The sequence below is a fragment of the Xenopus laevis genome, chromosome 9_10S (genome assembly GCF_017654675.1).
Source record: "Xenopus laevis strain J_2021 chromosome 9_10S, Xenopus_laevis_v10.1, whole genome shotgun sequence".
Taxonomy (NCBI): domain Eukaryota; kingdom Metazoa; phylum Chordata; class Amphibia; order Anura; family Pipidae; genus Xenopus; species Xenopus laevis.
In genome coordinates this window covers 31,123,881-31,139,085 of record NC_054388.1, presented here as the reverse complement: position 1 = coordinate 31,139,085, position 15,205 = coordinate 31,123,881, and the positions used below count along the sequence as shown (strand labels likewise).

The window sequence follows — 15,205 nt, the reverse complement described above, 5'->3', positions numbered from 1 at the left end:
CATGTGACAGGGCCGGACTATGGAGTGATTGGTGCGGCGTTACAGCTGCTTCCGGGAGTTGTAGCAATGCAATCGTAGTTGGGGGGGGAGAGGAAGTATTGGCAGTAGAGGAGTCTGTGGACCGCATGGGTGGACCGCAACTTTACTGCGGATGCAGCTGAAGGGGCTGAATAATTAAAGACATTTTCCTAAAGAAAAATTCCATGTATAATAATAGCCCGGGACAGATTAAAGCTGCAGTTCTGATTTTATAACACCTACTACACGTGGCAGCGTAAATACAGGGTCTCAGTTCCATGGATCATCATAGACCAGAAGGATGATAAAAGTTGTGTCATTCCTCTGGAAACTCATCGGTTTTGGTTTAGGGAGTGGTAGCTTATTGCCTTCCTGAGCCTTCCTTATAATCTTATAAACAAAAATGCTGGGGAAAAGCAGCATCTATTCAGCATCTATTCAGAGGGCAGCGCACTGGGGAATGCTGCTGTGGGAGTTCAGTGTGGTATATTTGTATTGTTTCTGGGGATTATTTTGTTTTGTACAGGTATGGGTTGCCACCTTTGACGTCTGTAAAAACCAAACAATGGGGCAGCATGATGATATTGACGGCAGATTAGTGCCACGGGGGTAGGGTTATGGCCTTTGGGGGCATGTTTGTGCTTCTTGGGGCAGGGTTTTAATATTAGAGGTGGCTATTGGCCAGATAATTGTTGATTTCAAACGCGGTCTCTTGTAAATTGGATATGGAAATAAAGATTGATGTTTTATACCTATAATTATGGAGTGAGCTGTTCTTGAAAAATCCCGGAGTTTACTGCTGTAATGGTTGGTGTGGATTTCACAGGGCTCAAAACCGACAGTTGTGACCCGAACTCCCCTAAGAAAGACCAAACTGTTCAGTATATCTGTAGAAATAAGTCAAACAATCTTCACAAACAAACTGTTCTAGTCAAAATGGAACAGGTGGCAAACCTAAGTACAGGGCTACTCTGTACATAGGGCAAATATACTGAAATGTAGAAGCTTGAATTACATACCAACTATTAAAAATATTTAATAAGAAAGTTAATAATAGCATATTCTGTAAATAATGACATAACTTTTTGTTTGAAAGGACAATTTGCTGAATGTACAAATAAGTCTTAATACAGAAACTTTGCATTTGTTACTGTCCCTTTAAGTCTTGAGACAGGTACCCGAGTCTGCGATGCAACGGTTTTTACAGCACGTGCCTAAGATGGTGATGTCACCAAGTGGCACCTGCCACAGGGCAAGAGCTGTGAACCGTTGGAAAGTGACTGTTGGTGTGAGGCGTTTGCTGAGGAGAGAGCGAGGAGGTGTTGCTCAGCGAGAGAATGGAGAAAAAGGAGAAAAAAATGATTATCGATGAAGAATTTGGATCTGGTCCCTTGCAGGGGGTGAAGAGAAGGATGGAGGTGAAAGAGGATCAAGGAGGAAGAAGGGAGAAAAGGAGAAGATCCAAAAAGGAGAAGAAGGAGTTCACAGAGGAAGAATATGGATCTGGTGCCTCGGACGAGGTGAAGAGAAGGATGGAGGCAGAAGAGGATCAAGGAAGACGAAGGGAGAAAAGAAGATCTAAAAAAGAGAAGGAGTTCATTGTGAAAGAATATGTATCCGGTCCCTCGGAGGAGGTGATAAGACGGATGGAGACAGAAGAGGATCAAGGAGGAAGAAAGAAGAAAAAGAGACGATCTAAAAAGGAGAAGAAGGAGTTCATGGAGGATGAATTTGGATCCGGTCCCTTGAAGGAGGGGAAGAGAAGGATGGAGGCAGAAGAGGATCAAGGAGGAATAAAGAAGAAGAGGAGAAGATGCCCTAAAAAGCATCAAAAGAAGACTGGAAAGAGGACCAAGAAGGAGACTGCAGCAGGTAAATAGCTACAAAAAAAACTTCTATATGACAGGGATGGCCAATATAGTTTGCCCCAAAAACACTGGCACTATCTCTTTTGGTAAAGATTTGATTTTTTTCTTGCTGAGACACAAGGGGTCTCATCCTTTCATCTGGAATGGCAGTTAGATTTGTCGGTTGGTTGTACACTGCTTTTGTATACAGACCTGTGTTGCATTAACTAGCTGCTATCTATTTCTGTACATCTTGTTAGATACAAAAAAACTTCTATATGACAGGGAATGGCCCATATAGTTTGCCCCAAAACACTGGCACTATCTCTTTTGGTAAAGATTTGATTTTTGTCTTGCTCAGACATAAGGGTTGTCATCCTTTCATCTGGCAAGGCAGTTAGATATGTCGGTTGGTTATACACTGCTTTTGTATACAGACCTGTGTTACATTAACTAGCTGCTATCTATCTCTGTACATCTTGTTAGATACACATATATTCATATTTCACTATTTGCTATTAAAAGTAGAGGGGTTGGTAAAGTATTCATTTTTTGTTTCAACTTACTGCTTTTTTGGGGCATAGATGGGGGCTAAACACAAACCTGTGTTGCATTAACTAGCTGCTATCTATTTGTGTACATCTTGTAGATACAAATATATTCATATTTCACTATTTGCTTCTAAAAGTAGAGGGGTTGGTAAAGTATTCATTTTTGTTTCACCTTACTGCTTTTTTGGGGCATAGATGGGGGCTAAACACAGTTGCCCATAACAAAAAAAAAATCAAACATTTAATATTTTTTAACTGGTAGCATATTAGCTTTAGACAACTGCACATTTTCACCTTAGCACATTTGTTAGGAAATGAGCCCTTGAAGCTGTGCTATATTGCACCACTGCAGTTGCTAATAGACAATCAGCAATTTGTTTAATCTCCCTGCTACATCCTCCCTACCAACATGTTTGAAAGCAAAGATGTGTCTGGTTTGCTGTAGGTAATGGTACTTAATCAGTTCCCTTGTGTGCAGTGATACAGCTCAACAGACTGGGAAACTCTATATTACAATACAATGTTGTCCAAGGTAATTTCTGGTTGGTTGCTATGGCTTATTGGACAGATAGTGTCAGACAGAGCTTCATAGGGCCCCCAGAGAACCTGACCTCAAGGGGTCACTTTTACAGCAGTTAGATGTAGACAGTGCTGAATGGAATAGGCGCATATAGACCTTTAGTGCATATATGAAAGGGCTGATGGAAATTGCCTTTGGCTGGGTCCATGGGGCGACCCTGTGCCCAGTGACACCACTTTCATATTATGTTTCTACTTTTGTCTGATTCAGGAGAAGCTGAATTTTCAGTTGGAAGGAACCATTTGTGTCTGAATATAGGGGTAGCTAAGAGAAAATATGCAGGAATAACATAAAATCAGGGCATATGGCATATGGTCAGTGTTTCTGTTGGTAGAACAGGTGGGTCTGGTCACAAATATCTGCATAAAATATAATAGCTGTTTCTATATCAGGTACCTTATTGGTTTAAAGGGGTTAACTTTTCATATGCAATAGAATGGCTTATTCTAAGCAACTTTTCAATTGGTCTCCATTATTTATTTTTTATAGTTTTTGTAGTTTTAAGTAATTGCCTTTTTCTTCTGACATTTTCAGCTTTCAAATGGGCCATTTGATCTAAAAACAAATGCTCTGTAAAGCTACAAATGTATTGTTATTGCTATGTGTTATTACTCATCTTTTAATTCAGGCCTCTCCTATTCATATTCCAGTCTCTTATTTAAATCAATGCATGGTTGCATGGGTAATTTAGACCCTAGCAACCTGATTGCTAAAAGAGCAAACTAGAAAGCTGCTGAAAAACTTAAAAAACTGCAAATCATAACAAATGAAAACCAATTGCAAATTGTCTCAGAATACCACTCTCTACATCATACTAAATGTTGATTCAAAATGAACAACCCCTTTAAACTTTTCAGAGTGGAAATATGTCTTGTAATTTGTTTAATTAAATGTAGATATTTGCTGTTTTGTAGTAAAGTGTGAGCATTAGTGTAAGTCTCTGTTAAACAAGGATTAGATCCCCAGATGTGATGTCTTATGTGAGTTATATACAGATGTACTGGCCCCATATTCACACACAAACTGTATATCTCAATGCACTTAGATTGTAAGCTCTACAGGGCAGGGATCTTCCTACTGTGTATTTTACCACATGACACTTGATCTCTGTATATTTATACTTATTTAATGCATTTAATATAATGCTTGTCCTTCCTGTGTGAATTTTTCTACTCTGTTACATTGTACAGCGCTGATATACCCTAACAACTCATACTCAGGCAGGTGCACACACTCACTCAGGAAGGTGCACACACTCAGACATATACTCAGACAGGTGCACAGTAAGATTCATACTCAGACAAGTACATAGACGCACACTCTAGCTGATGAACACCTTCAGACTAATACTTGTGCAGGCACACAGACAGATTCAGACATACTGAGGCATGCACATATATTGGCTCAAGTCATTCCCACATACTTTTCTAGGCAGACATATTGTTCAGGCTCAGTATAAGTCCCACTACAGCTAGACAGTGATTGGATAGAATGCAGGGTGAATCCCTTTAGTCTATCCAATCTGTGTGCAACTTTACACTGAGATATAATCAGCAGTGTGTACAGTCAGCAGGCTTGAAACACCTTTACTTCAGCTCTGAAACTCTTTGGGGAGAAGTGCCCACCTTGCCCCTATTTGTGGACACCCCTGCCGGCTACTGACCTCACTGCATTACATTTTAAGCAGGATTAGGGTGAAACTAGGGGTAGGCCAAAGTGACATGTGCCCTTGGTACAACTTTTGGGTGGTGCAAGTGGAGGGGGTGAGAAGAGAACTTTAAAGGGGTTGTTCATCTTTGGTATAACTTTTAGTATGATATAGAGAGTAAGATTCTGAAACAATTTGCAATTGGTTTTCATATTTTATTATTTAAGGTTTTTGAGTTACTTAGCTTTTTGTTCAGCAGCTCTTCAATTTGCATTGTAAGCAATCTGGTAGCTAGGGTCCAAATGACCCTAGCAACCATGCATTGATTTGAAGAAAAGACTGGAATATGAATAGGAGTGGGCCTGAATAGAAAGATGAGTAATAAAAATTCAAAAACAGTGATTGTTCTTGTAGTTTCTATAGTTATCACTAAGGTTGAATCAGATTGTATAGAGGTGTCGTTACTAATCAACAATTTATCCACCAAAAAAGTAGTTACCCCACACTATCCGAATAATTTATTTAATCCAAATTAATTTAAAACAATTGCTACCATTAAAGTGTATTAATTAGTGAAAGTGCTTAGTGCTTCTTATACCATGCAATTGTATGTGATTAAGTAACACTCAATCAATTGATTTTTCAATATACAGTAGATATCAATTAAGTTACAAATTAATTAAAACTGTTTAAGTACTTATGTCAGTCACCAATTAAACTCACAAATTCATTAGTTAAAGTGATTACCTATAATCCAACCAATTGATTTATGAGTTGAGCTATCAGTTAATTATGGTGCAATATAAATTATGTGTGTTTCAAAGTTATCAAAAGGAATGATAAAATAGCCAGCAATTCATGAAATAGAAAGATTGAAAATAGAATAGAGCTGGAGTTGTCCCAAAATCTCCTAAATGAAGCTTTTTAGACCCTGGGACACCACAAGAGGAGAAAGGCAGGACGCTAAGGACTGTGGTCTCAAATATTAACTATTCTGTGTGAGAGAGCTATCTAAAAAATTGCAAATCCCAGTGCCTTAGAGTAAAAGAGATCTGGAGAATGAAATGCTGCTTTTAAATATCAACCCAATTCATAATTGCTGCTATCAAAGGTCAAATTAAGCAGTGAAGGCTTCTTTAAAATAATTCTAAAATCAATCAAAGCAAAATTAGCAATAACAATATATTTGTAGCCTCACAGAGCATTTGCTTTTTAGAAGGGGACAGCGATGCCCATTTGAAAGCTGCAAAGAATCAGGAGAAAAGGGCAAATAATTAAAAAACTAATGAAAACCAATTGAAAAATTGCTTAGAATTGGCCATTCTATAACATACAAAAAGTTACCTTAGAGGTGAACCACCCCTTTAATGTTGAGTGAACAGTGGGTAGGGGACTGATCAGCAGGCATAGGGAGTCAGCACACTGACTGAGGGGTGGCAGTGGGAGGTGTAGTTGCACTGAGTGTGGGCTAATTGCTTGGGGGGGGGTTGATTGCAATGGTTGGGCTTGACCAAGTAGTATTGCCATGGACACCAATTCTTCCAGCTCTGGGCAGGATGTTTTAAATGGGTAGTTCAAACTTTTAGTATGATACAGATAGTGATATGCTAAGATAAATGCATTTTTTAAAAATCAGTTTTTCTTTTGCTCTTGCTCGAAATTTTAGCAGCTATCTAGTTACTAGGGTCCACTTTTCCGTAGCAACCACACTTTATATTCAGACCCTCTCATATTCCAGTTTATAATTCAAATCATTGCCTGGTTGCTAGGGTAATTTGGACCTTAGAAGCCAGACTGCTGAAACTGTAAACTGGAGAGCTGCTGAATAAAAAGCTGAATAACTAAAATACCACAAATAATAAAAAATGAAAACCAATTTCAAATTGTCTCAGAATATCACTCCCCAAATCATACTAAATGCCAACTCCAAGGTCAACAACCACTTTAATAGTTGCTAAAAATACAGCATTTTAAAACTTAACGACCCTGGAGTTGGACGACCCTCAGAGATCCACACACCAGCCACTAGCACTAGTTCTAGGCAGTATATTTCTCATATAAGTTAATGGGAAGCAGCTGCCAGTGGGAAGAACATTCTGACTGCCCTTTATGAGATGTACTATAATTAATATGCCCCGTTGCCATGAACATAATGTGGTTTCATGACACATCCTTATAGCAGCATAACATGATATGATGTTTAATAAATCCAATGTAACCCTTGTGAATACAATTTCTTTATTCCACTAGGAGGAAGTGGCTTGGAGACGACTCAGGCTGATGCTGCAAAGATTAACCCTTTGGATATTAACAACTACGAGTTCTACGGAAAGCTCGGGGAAGGAGCCTTTGCCACTGTGAGTAATGATGGGAACTTCTGGTTCTATTTGATATAAAATAGAAATGAATTGGGGACTATTTTATAATAGGTTTCTGCTGAGTTCTGAACATAACATTTCCAATTAAAATGTTGCAAAAGTAGAGAATAGGTGGCAAAGCATCCCCAGAATTTTCATCTTTTTTGGGGGTGCATAGAGCTTAACTCTGCAGCGCTGGGACAGACTGAGTTGCAAGGGCTGCTCTATTTAGTCATAGGGAGGGTATATACAATATGCAACTGTGTATCAAACCCATAACTGTAGCCATTGTATTGCTATATTTTGGCATGCAATGTTGCTCCTGCTCTCAAGCCTCTCCCTCGACACGTGCTCTCACCGGGCAAGTTTAAAAATAACTTGAAAGCTGTAAATGAAGCTGACCCAGCAGTCCAGGCCCCCCTGTTCCCCATGCCACCCCCCAGGTTCTAATTCCTCTATAGTTTTACCACTGGTACCTTTATCTGTTGTGGATCACTGAACTCTTATTTGTTAGTGTAACTGTCACCCTTTTATATGCTGTTGGTTCTCTGTATCTGTATATGCTAAGGTCACCATTCTGTCACTGTAACCTCATTATATTCCTGTTGTTACTGATTAAATGTGATTCCAATTCAGCACAGAAAGCAGTACTGCCATATGCCATTATTATGCCTGCCATAATCCTTCTGCTCTTGTTTGTAATTTGGGACATACAAGCTAGGATCTTGCTAGTAGATGCCTATGTGCAGCTCATGTCCCACCTCTCCTGTATGCAGTGTATCAAGTGGAGGCAGCACCACTTAAAGAGAGAACCACAATCCTTTCCTAGTGTTGGAGAACACTGATTTAGGCCTCAGGGCCTTGGTAAAATAAAAGATTTCCTGAACAGTAGCCTAACTACTGTGTGTAGGCACCCCCGTAATAAATAACATTGGAGGGCCCAACATGCACACTAATTAAATATTTCCAATAATTGCAGTTATTTAGAATTGGTTCTGGCTCCTAAAACAAAGTAACTTGTTAATAGACCCAGAGATGAACTGACTTCTGCTGTATTATTTTAAGAGTAAGAAGCAAGAGTGACTATATGGACCAGAAAGGGGCAAATACTGCCACCAATCACAAATAATTGTAAAATCACTGAATATGTTTAAAGTGATAATAACAGATTCCTATAAGGAATTTGTCAATATTATTAATAATGCAGCATCCTGCCATTCATTTTTACAAAAGTTCATAAATGCTGCTCTCACACAGTGCTGTTCAGAGAGAGAGAGAGAGAGCAGCTCCCTGTGGTCATACTGAGCAGGGACAGTTGACATTTGCATAGGCTGGATGGCAAATATAAACCTTACTCCAGCCTATGGAAGGATCATGCTAACACTAGCCCAGTCTAAATGACACCAGCTGTCTTTACTCTGATAACATTAGCCTGGTCATAGTTTTGGGAGAGGATAAGGGCAGCTGGGCTAGGGGCAGTGATGTAGCTACGGGGGGAGCGGGGAGGTGAGATTCAACCCGGGCCCTCTCCACCTTGGGGCTTTTCAGAGACCAGAGCAAGTTACATTACTGGCTAGGGGTGGTTTAGGCGTATGTGAACCTTTGTGTTAAATGAGCAGTGCGGTACTGAATTATTAGTATTCCGGATAGGATTTCTAATTATGCAATGGAAGTTGCTTAGATTTACATTTTCATTCATTATGCAAAAAGCTTTTTTTTGGTGGACATCCCCTTGAATTATTAATGAAGGATTTATGGAAAGTTACTGTACATATATGATAAACTCTGATATTTCATCTCTTCTTGGTCCCTTTCTCAGACTGTGTTGGCGACATTACGTGGCAGCAAGAAACATCTCGCCATAAAGATCCAGGAGAAATCAGAGGAGGATTATGACATCATCCTTACAGAATCCGAAATTTTCAAGATTGCCAAGGACAGTCCTTTCCTATGCCATGGCTTGGCTGCTTTCCAATCAGAGGTATAAACTAGTTTGTTTTATTTGTGGTTTGTTATACCCTAAGTGCAGACAATTAAACTTTACTGCAGCTAGTCTGTTGCAAATAGAAACAGGCCATAGGGTGCCTTCCCAATTCTGATGGGATATAATATAGAATAGGGTTCAGATCTCCACTGTTACAGTGTTCTTGGACTGCTCTACATTGTATTATTCCATTTTGTGCTTTATTTCTAATTGTTATTTTCCTTTTTCTGCAAAACCAGCATCGCGCCTTCCTCGTCCTGGAATACCTGAGTGGGGGAAACCTGGAAGATCTGATAGATGAATCCGGCTACCTGCCAAGGCCCTCTGTAGAGTGAGTTTTAACCCAAACCTAATGCAACTCATGTTTTTCTCAACTTGACCTGACATTCATTGTCAATATTTTCTTCTATTAAAAGGTTCTACTCTGCTGAGATAGCATGCGGCCTGGAATTTCTTCATGACAGGGGAATTGTTCATCGGTAGGTAGAACTCTCCTATCTCACATATTTTTAGTTTATATGACATTTTCTGATTATATTATGTCATTATTTTTATTATAGTTATTAAAATCATTCTGTACAATTATTGTAAGTAAACCAGATGTACCTTACTTTTGCTACCCTATGTAAGATTTTCTATGGGCAGGGATGGATGTAAACAATGAATAGTCTGTGTAAAGAATAGTGTAACCTGTGTCAGCAGAAATTAAAAGATAAGAATTTTTTAGAAAAAAACTATTATATCACTGCTGCCACATGGATTATGAAAACTTACTGCAGACTGAAATGTAGTTTAGAATACATTAGAGATCTTTTCCCAAAGGTATTTCAGGGTGAATGTTGCTGTTCAATGCAGACACGGTGCTGCTAAAACATGGGATAATTTGACCCTACAAAAAGCAACAATATGCACCATTTCTATATGTAACTGCAGGAACGGCATTGTTCGCCACTGAGAGAACTGGTTAAAGTAAGACCAAAAATGTGTATAAAATAAGTAAAATAGGATATACTGTTGCCATGCACAGGTTAAACTGGAAACTAGTCTAGTAGCCAAAAATTAGATGTCTGCCTGCCATCACAAAACCACGTCAAAAGATATATTGCTAGCTGGCACCCCAGGCCATATTCTCCAATGTTTTATTTGCTTATTCCTGGGGGAACTTTGATGAACAAATAGGGGTGTTTTACTGTTTTTCACTATAAGATCAACTTTCTCTGGGCTCATGTGTTCTGAACGATAGACCCCAGAAAATGATAGGTACTAGTATCACTATAAAACACCCTACAAACTCTATAGCCCTCTATTCCCTGGTAAACCAGCAGTAGCTAGGCCCTTAGTATGTTGTATGTTAATCGCAATAACTCTGTACGTGCATCTTGTCTTCTTTCTTCTTACTACATGTTTAACTCAAGTGTATCTTATTCAACACCTTTTTTTTTGAAAGACAACTTTTATGTCTCCTAACACATGAATAAATATTTCCTTATCTCAACAACAGCGACCTGAAACCAGAGAACATCTTGCTGGATGAAAAGGGTCATATAAAGATCTCAGACTTCGGTTTGGCAGTGCAGAATGTTTTTGGTGACGTAACCATAAATGGCTGGGCAGGAACACTGCGATATATGGCCCAGAGGTAAGAAATGCAACTCCCATTATATTTACAAAATCAGAATAGAGGTGAGTATAAAAAAATACTAAAAAAAATAAATTTCTGTTCAAGATCTTGTGCGGAGCGGACTACAACACGGCTGTGGACTGGTGGTCATTCGGGATCACCATTTGCAGGATGGCTTCCAATATGTTCCCATTTTATGGTGCAAATGATTATGATTTGATCATCTATGAGGAGCCCAACATACCTGAATGGCTGCCTGAAGATCTGAAAGACCTTTTGAAAAAGGTAGGCATGACCAGGGTATAGATGAGTTACAACATAATAAGCAGTAACCAAAACAAAATGTTTGTATAACACTTCACATGAATCACAAATGCTAGTGTCAAAATCAGGTAAATATATAATAATCCCAATTCACTTACTGTACATTAAAATGAAGTAAACCATGCACATGCCAAAAACTTGTCAAACACTTTATAATCCTTTATTGAAATGAATGCTACCACTCTACTCGCAGACATAGTTTGTGAAAAAAAAATCATACTTTAGAGGACATGGACATCTGATTTTCTGTAGATATCCAATACCACAAAACAGATTATTCATGTATGTCATACCATCAGAACTGGAAAGAGAAGCCCCTTTTTAATCCACTTAAAGAGATTAAAAAAATATTCAATTTAAAGGACAAGTCAAGTCAAAATCACTGGACGGGGAAGGGTTTACAATGTATTAGACACCCCCAGTGAATATAACCACTTACCTTAGAACCCCAGCATTCCTGTTCTCTGAAATGAAGTGCACAGACCTGGAGTACTATGCTTTGAGCACCACACCTCTATGTCTTCCAGTGTCCCAGAGATCCTCTACACTGTCATGAGCAGTGCACTGTCAGACTGGGACACCAGGGGCCCACAAAAACCCTTAGACCAGGGGCCCGCTCAAAAACCTTTAGACCAAGGGCCCACTCAAAGTATTATTTTCTTCCTTTCCTCACTCAACCTATTCTCCTAGTGTCTTTTCTTTACATACTATAACCTATTCTTCCATCTATTTAGCCTCTTTATTCTCATAGAAATAGGGAATGGACATGAAATAGGCCAAATGTTTAGAAGCAGGACGGCCCACTGACACCTTGGCCCACCGGGAGTTTTCCTGGTATCCCAGTGAGCGCACATTTGCAATAAAAATAAATAAAATAAGAATCTGAACTTTAATTTTATTTAATTTATGTCTTCCAGTGTCCCAGAGATCCTCTACACTGTCATGAGCAGCACACATGTGCAATAAAGTAAGAATCTGAACTTTAATTTATACATTTTCTAAAGTTCAGATTTTGACTCTACACATGAGGACTGTCCTAGGCAGGGTAGAAGATCATAGCAAGACCACCAGAGATGACAGCTTGGTGTTTAAAAGATAGTACCCTAAGCCATACTCTTTTCTACAAAAAGAACCACCAGCCCAGTGTCTAAGATAAATGATTATATTTACTGGGTGGCTCATAACACTTTGGCACCCTCCACAGAATTTGCCTTGGCTTAAAGAACTTATCATAGCACATATATATCAGCATACTTAAATTCTAGGATGTGCAGTTACATTAATTGCATGTGATATCAGACAGTCAAAGCCTATGTTTTTTACCAGATATTTTTCTGATAGTGCTCAATAAAATAAAATATTGATTGCTATGATAAAGATTCATATATTAAATACACAGCAAATATATTCTTGCTATCAGTGTTATGGTAGTATTGATTAATGTGATTGGAAAGCCTAGAAGGCTTATATGACCATTGGTTGCAGCTTCACTGGTTATTTATGTGGGCTAACATCTGTATTATTCAAATAATTGCTAATTTCTTCTTTAGCTCCTGAATAAACAACCTTATGATCGCCTGGGTGTGCATGGAAATATCAGATACCATCGATTTTATTCATCTATTAATTGGCTGGAACTTGAACAACAACGGATACCACCACCTTTCCAGGTAATATGAATAAGTGCAGGACTGAGATGGAAATATTGTCCTGTATGAATGTGCCAAAAAGAGAAAATATATAATATTCAATTGAATTCAAATAGAGCAGAAAGCTGACCACACATGTTCAGATCCAATCATTTACTGTCACTGGCATATGACATGATGTGTGGTCATTTGTTACATATGTAGTGTATTAGCAAAGGCAAGCAAGTAGCAGCCCCATTCCCATATTTTAACTATTTCTATATAGACTCAGTAACTTGATATCTATGTTTTCGGGTTTATATACTGTAAAGTATATCTTAAAAATAAATGTGGAAATTATTAATGAGTGAAATTGTTTGTATATTTTTGTAGCCATCTGAGGAACATTTAAGGAAAATTAATGGAAAGGCTGTGTCAACTTTGGATGTCTTGATCCCCGGCCCCACCTCAAAGGAGCAAATAACAATTGAAGGTTTTTCCTTCCTTAACGCCATTTGGCAAAAGGACTAAACCACCTGTCCCAGTTCTAGTTCCAGCATTTCGTTTGCCACTTAAGATTTTAAAAATTTAAAGGAGAAAAAAAGAAGAGGTGAAAGAAGAGAGGTGAGTAGAGGAGATAGGGAAAGAGTCCACACAGTCCAAAGAAAGAAGTGGAGAAGAGAAGAAGAGGACAAGAAAGAAAAGAGAAGATGAAAGAAGAGCAAAGAGGAGAATGAGAAAAGAGAAGAAAAAGGAGGAAGAGGAGGAAAGGTGAGAAAGAGGATAGAGAAGTTAGGGAGTAAACATGGTCCAGGAGAAGAAAGAATAAAGATGAGGAAAGAAGATAGGAAAAAGAGGGCAGAAAAGAAGAGAAGCAGAGAAAAAAAGGAGAGAATAGAATAGACTAGAAAGAAGACAGCAGAGAATAGAAAAGAAGAGTGGAGAAGAAAGAGAAGAGGGGAGATAGAAGGAGAGGGTGGGTGAGATGAGAGAGATGGCAAGGAAGAGATAAGGGAAGACTGTGTAGAGGGGTGAATAGAGGGAGGAGAGTTTGGATACGAGTAAGGAAAAGCAGAGAAGAGGGGAAGGGCTGCAGATCAATGAGTAGAGAAGAGGCAAGAGCATACAATAAGTAGAATGAATAGGTAAGACAAAATGATCAAGGAGGGAAGAGGTGGGAGGACAAACATTAGAGAAGAGGGGCGGAGGACAGTAGAAGAGAAAAGAAAGGGGAGAGGATTTGATAGCAGTGAGAGAAGAGATGATGAGGATGGGAGAGGTGAGAAGACAAAGAAGGATAGTGAAGAGGTGGGACAAGTGGAAAGTATAGAGAGAGGGGAAGGAAATGGGTGAGAGAACATGAGAGAGGGGAGGAAAGAGGTAACAAGAGACAAGGGAGGAGTAAATGAAAGGGAGGAAGAGAGATGAGACGAGGGAGGGGGCTGTTAGGATAATTATCTATTAACTGGCAGCAATACTCTTAGTACAAGGTTGATCCAGGGACTTGTCTGATTGCCATTTTGGAGTCAGGAAGGAATTTTTTCCCCTTCTGTTGCCAGGAGGGGTTTTTCGCCTTCCTCTGGATCAACTTATTTGTAGCTAGATAACTAGGAAGGTAGGTAAGGAGGTAAGGAGTAAGTGTGAATGAGTGCTGAATGAAACTCATGGCCACCATCAGAAAAATTTAGCCCCTGTAGAGATATATCAGTGAAAAGACATGTGGGGTTGGCAAGGAGTTCAAAGAAATTTGTGTGGAGTAAAGAGCTTAAGGGTTTCAACGACAGGTCCCGGGGAACCTAGGTTGTGGAGGTTAATGGAGAAGTTGCAGGGCAAAGACATTGATTAGAGGTTAGAGGTGGTGACTAAAGGAAAGGTAAGACTTGTGCCAGTGGATGCAGATCTCTGCAGAGACAGGCCAAGAATCCGCTCCTCCACTGCTGCTCAATGTGCCTGCACCCGAATACATTGCCACGGCTCGGATACAGACAGACACATCGGATTTCAGTGCCGAAATGCAAAATTTTGTATTTCACGCCCAAATCCGTCGTGTCTGCCTGCACCTGAGCCAAGGCAATGTATTCTGGTGCAGGCCCAACAAGCAGCAACGGATGAGCGGATTCTTGGCCTGCGTTTCTCCGCAGAGCTCTGCATCAAATGGCACTAACCCAGGAGAGGAAGGTGGTGGTGGAAAACAGCAGGGGAGAACTTTAAAATAATTTCATATTAGTATGCCATTATTTAGATTTTTGTAAAAATGAGTTCTGTAACAAAGGCCAGAAATTCCTAAACATGAAATATAATTGTTAAAAAGGATGATGATGATAGTATTCTGTAAACTTCCTCCATGCGAGTGCTTTTCCAGAGTAGTCAAAGGGATAGTGCACCTTTAATATAACTTGAGTATGCTGTTAAAATCTCTTACACATACAGGATTTCTTTTTTTACAAATCTGGAAAATAAATAAAATTACTTAAAAAAGTAAATTGTTTCTTGCAATGACTTGTTGTATGTTGTTCTATCCGGACCAGGAGGTTTCTGCAGTTGAGTTGCACCGAAAGAATAGGGCGAACATGTCACGGAAATGACACCAGTGAACACTGTAAATTACACCAGGAAGACTTTGGTACAATTCTGCACAATGTGTGCC

The 15,205-nt window shown here is 39.2% G+C and overlaps 2 protein-coding genes across 2 annotated transcripts; both read left to right on the top strand.

Annotated features, from left to right (window-relative positions):
- Positions 1–19: 19 nt before the first annotated feature.
- LOC121398776 (protein kinase C delta type-like) lies at positions 20–10,628 on the top strand. Its single transcript, XM_041578076.1, has 6 exons — positions 20–1,890; positions 6,895–7,001; positions 8,821–8,982; positions 9,225–9,316; positions 9,402–9,464; positions 10,487–10,628. Exons 1-6 carry the CDS (start codon positions 1,356–1,358, stop codon positions 10,626–10,628), a joined length of 1,101 nt encoding a protein of 366 aa, XP_041434010.1. The 5' UTR covers positions 20–1,355.
- An 87-nt stretch (positions 10,629–10,715) lies between these two features.
- Positions 10,716–13,497, top strand: LOC121398847 (protein kinase C delta type-like). The gene is made up of 3 exons (XM_041578286.1): positions 10,716–10,891; positions 12,481–12,600; positions 12,952–13,497. The coding sequence occupies exons 1-3, from the start codon at positions 10,778–10,780 to the stop codon at positions 13,087–13,089; spliced, it is 372 nt and encodes a 123-aa protein (XP_041434220.1). The 5' UTR covers positions 10,716–10,777; the 3' UTR covers positions 13,090–13,497.
- Positions 13,498–15,205: the final 1,708 nt, after the last annotated feature.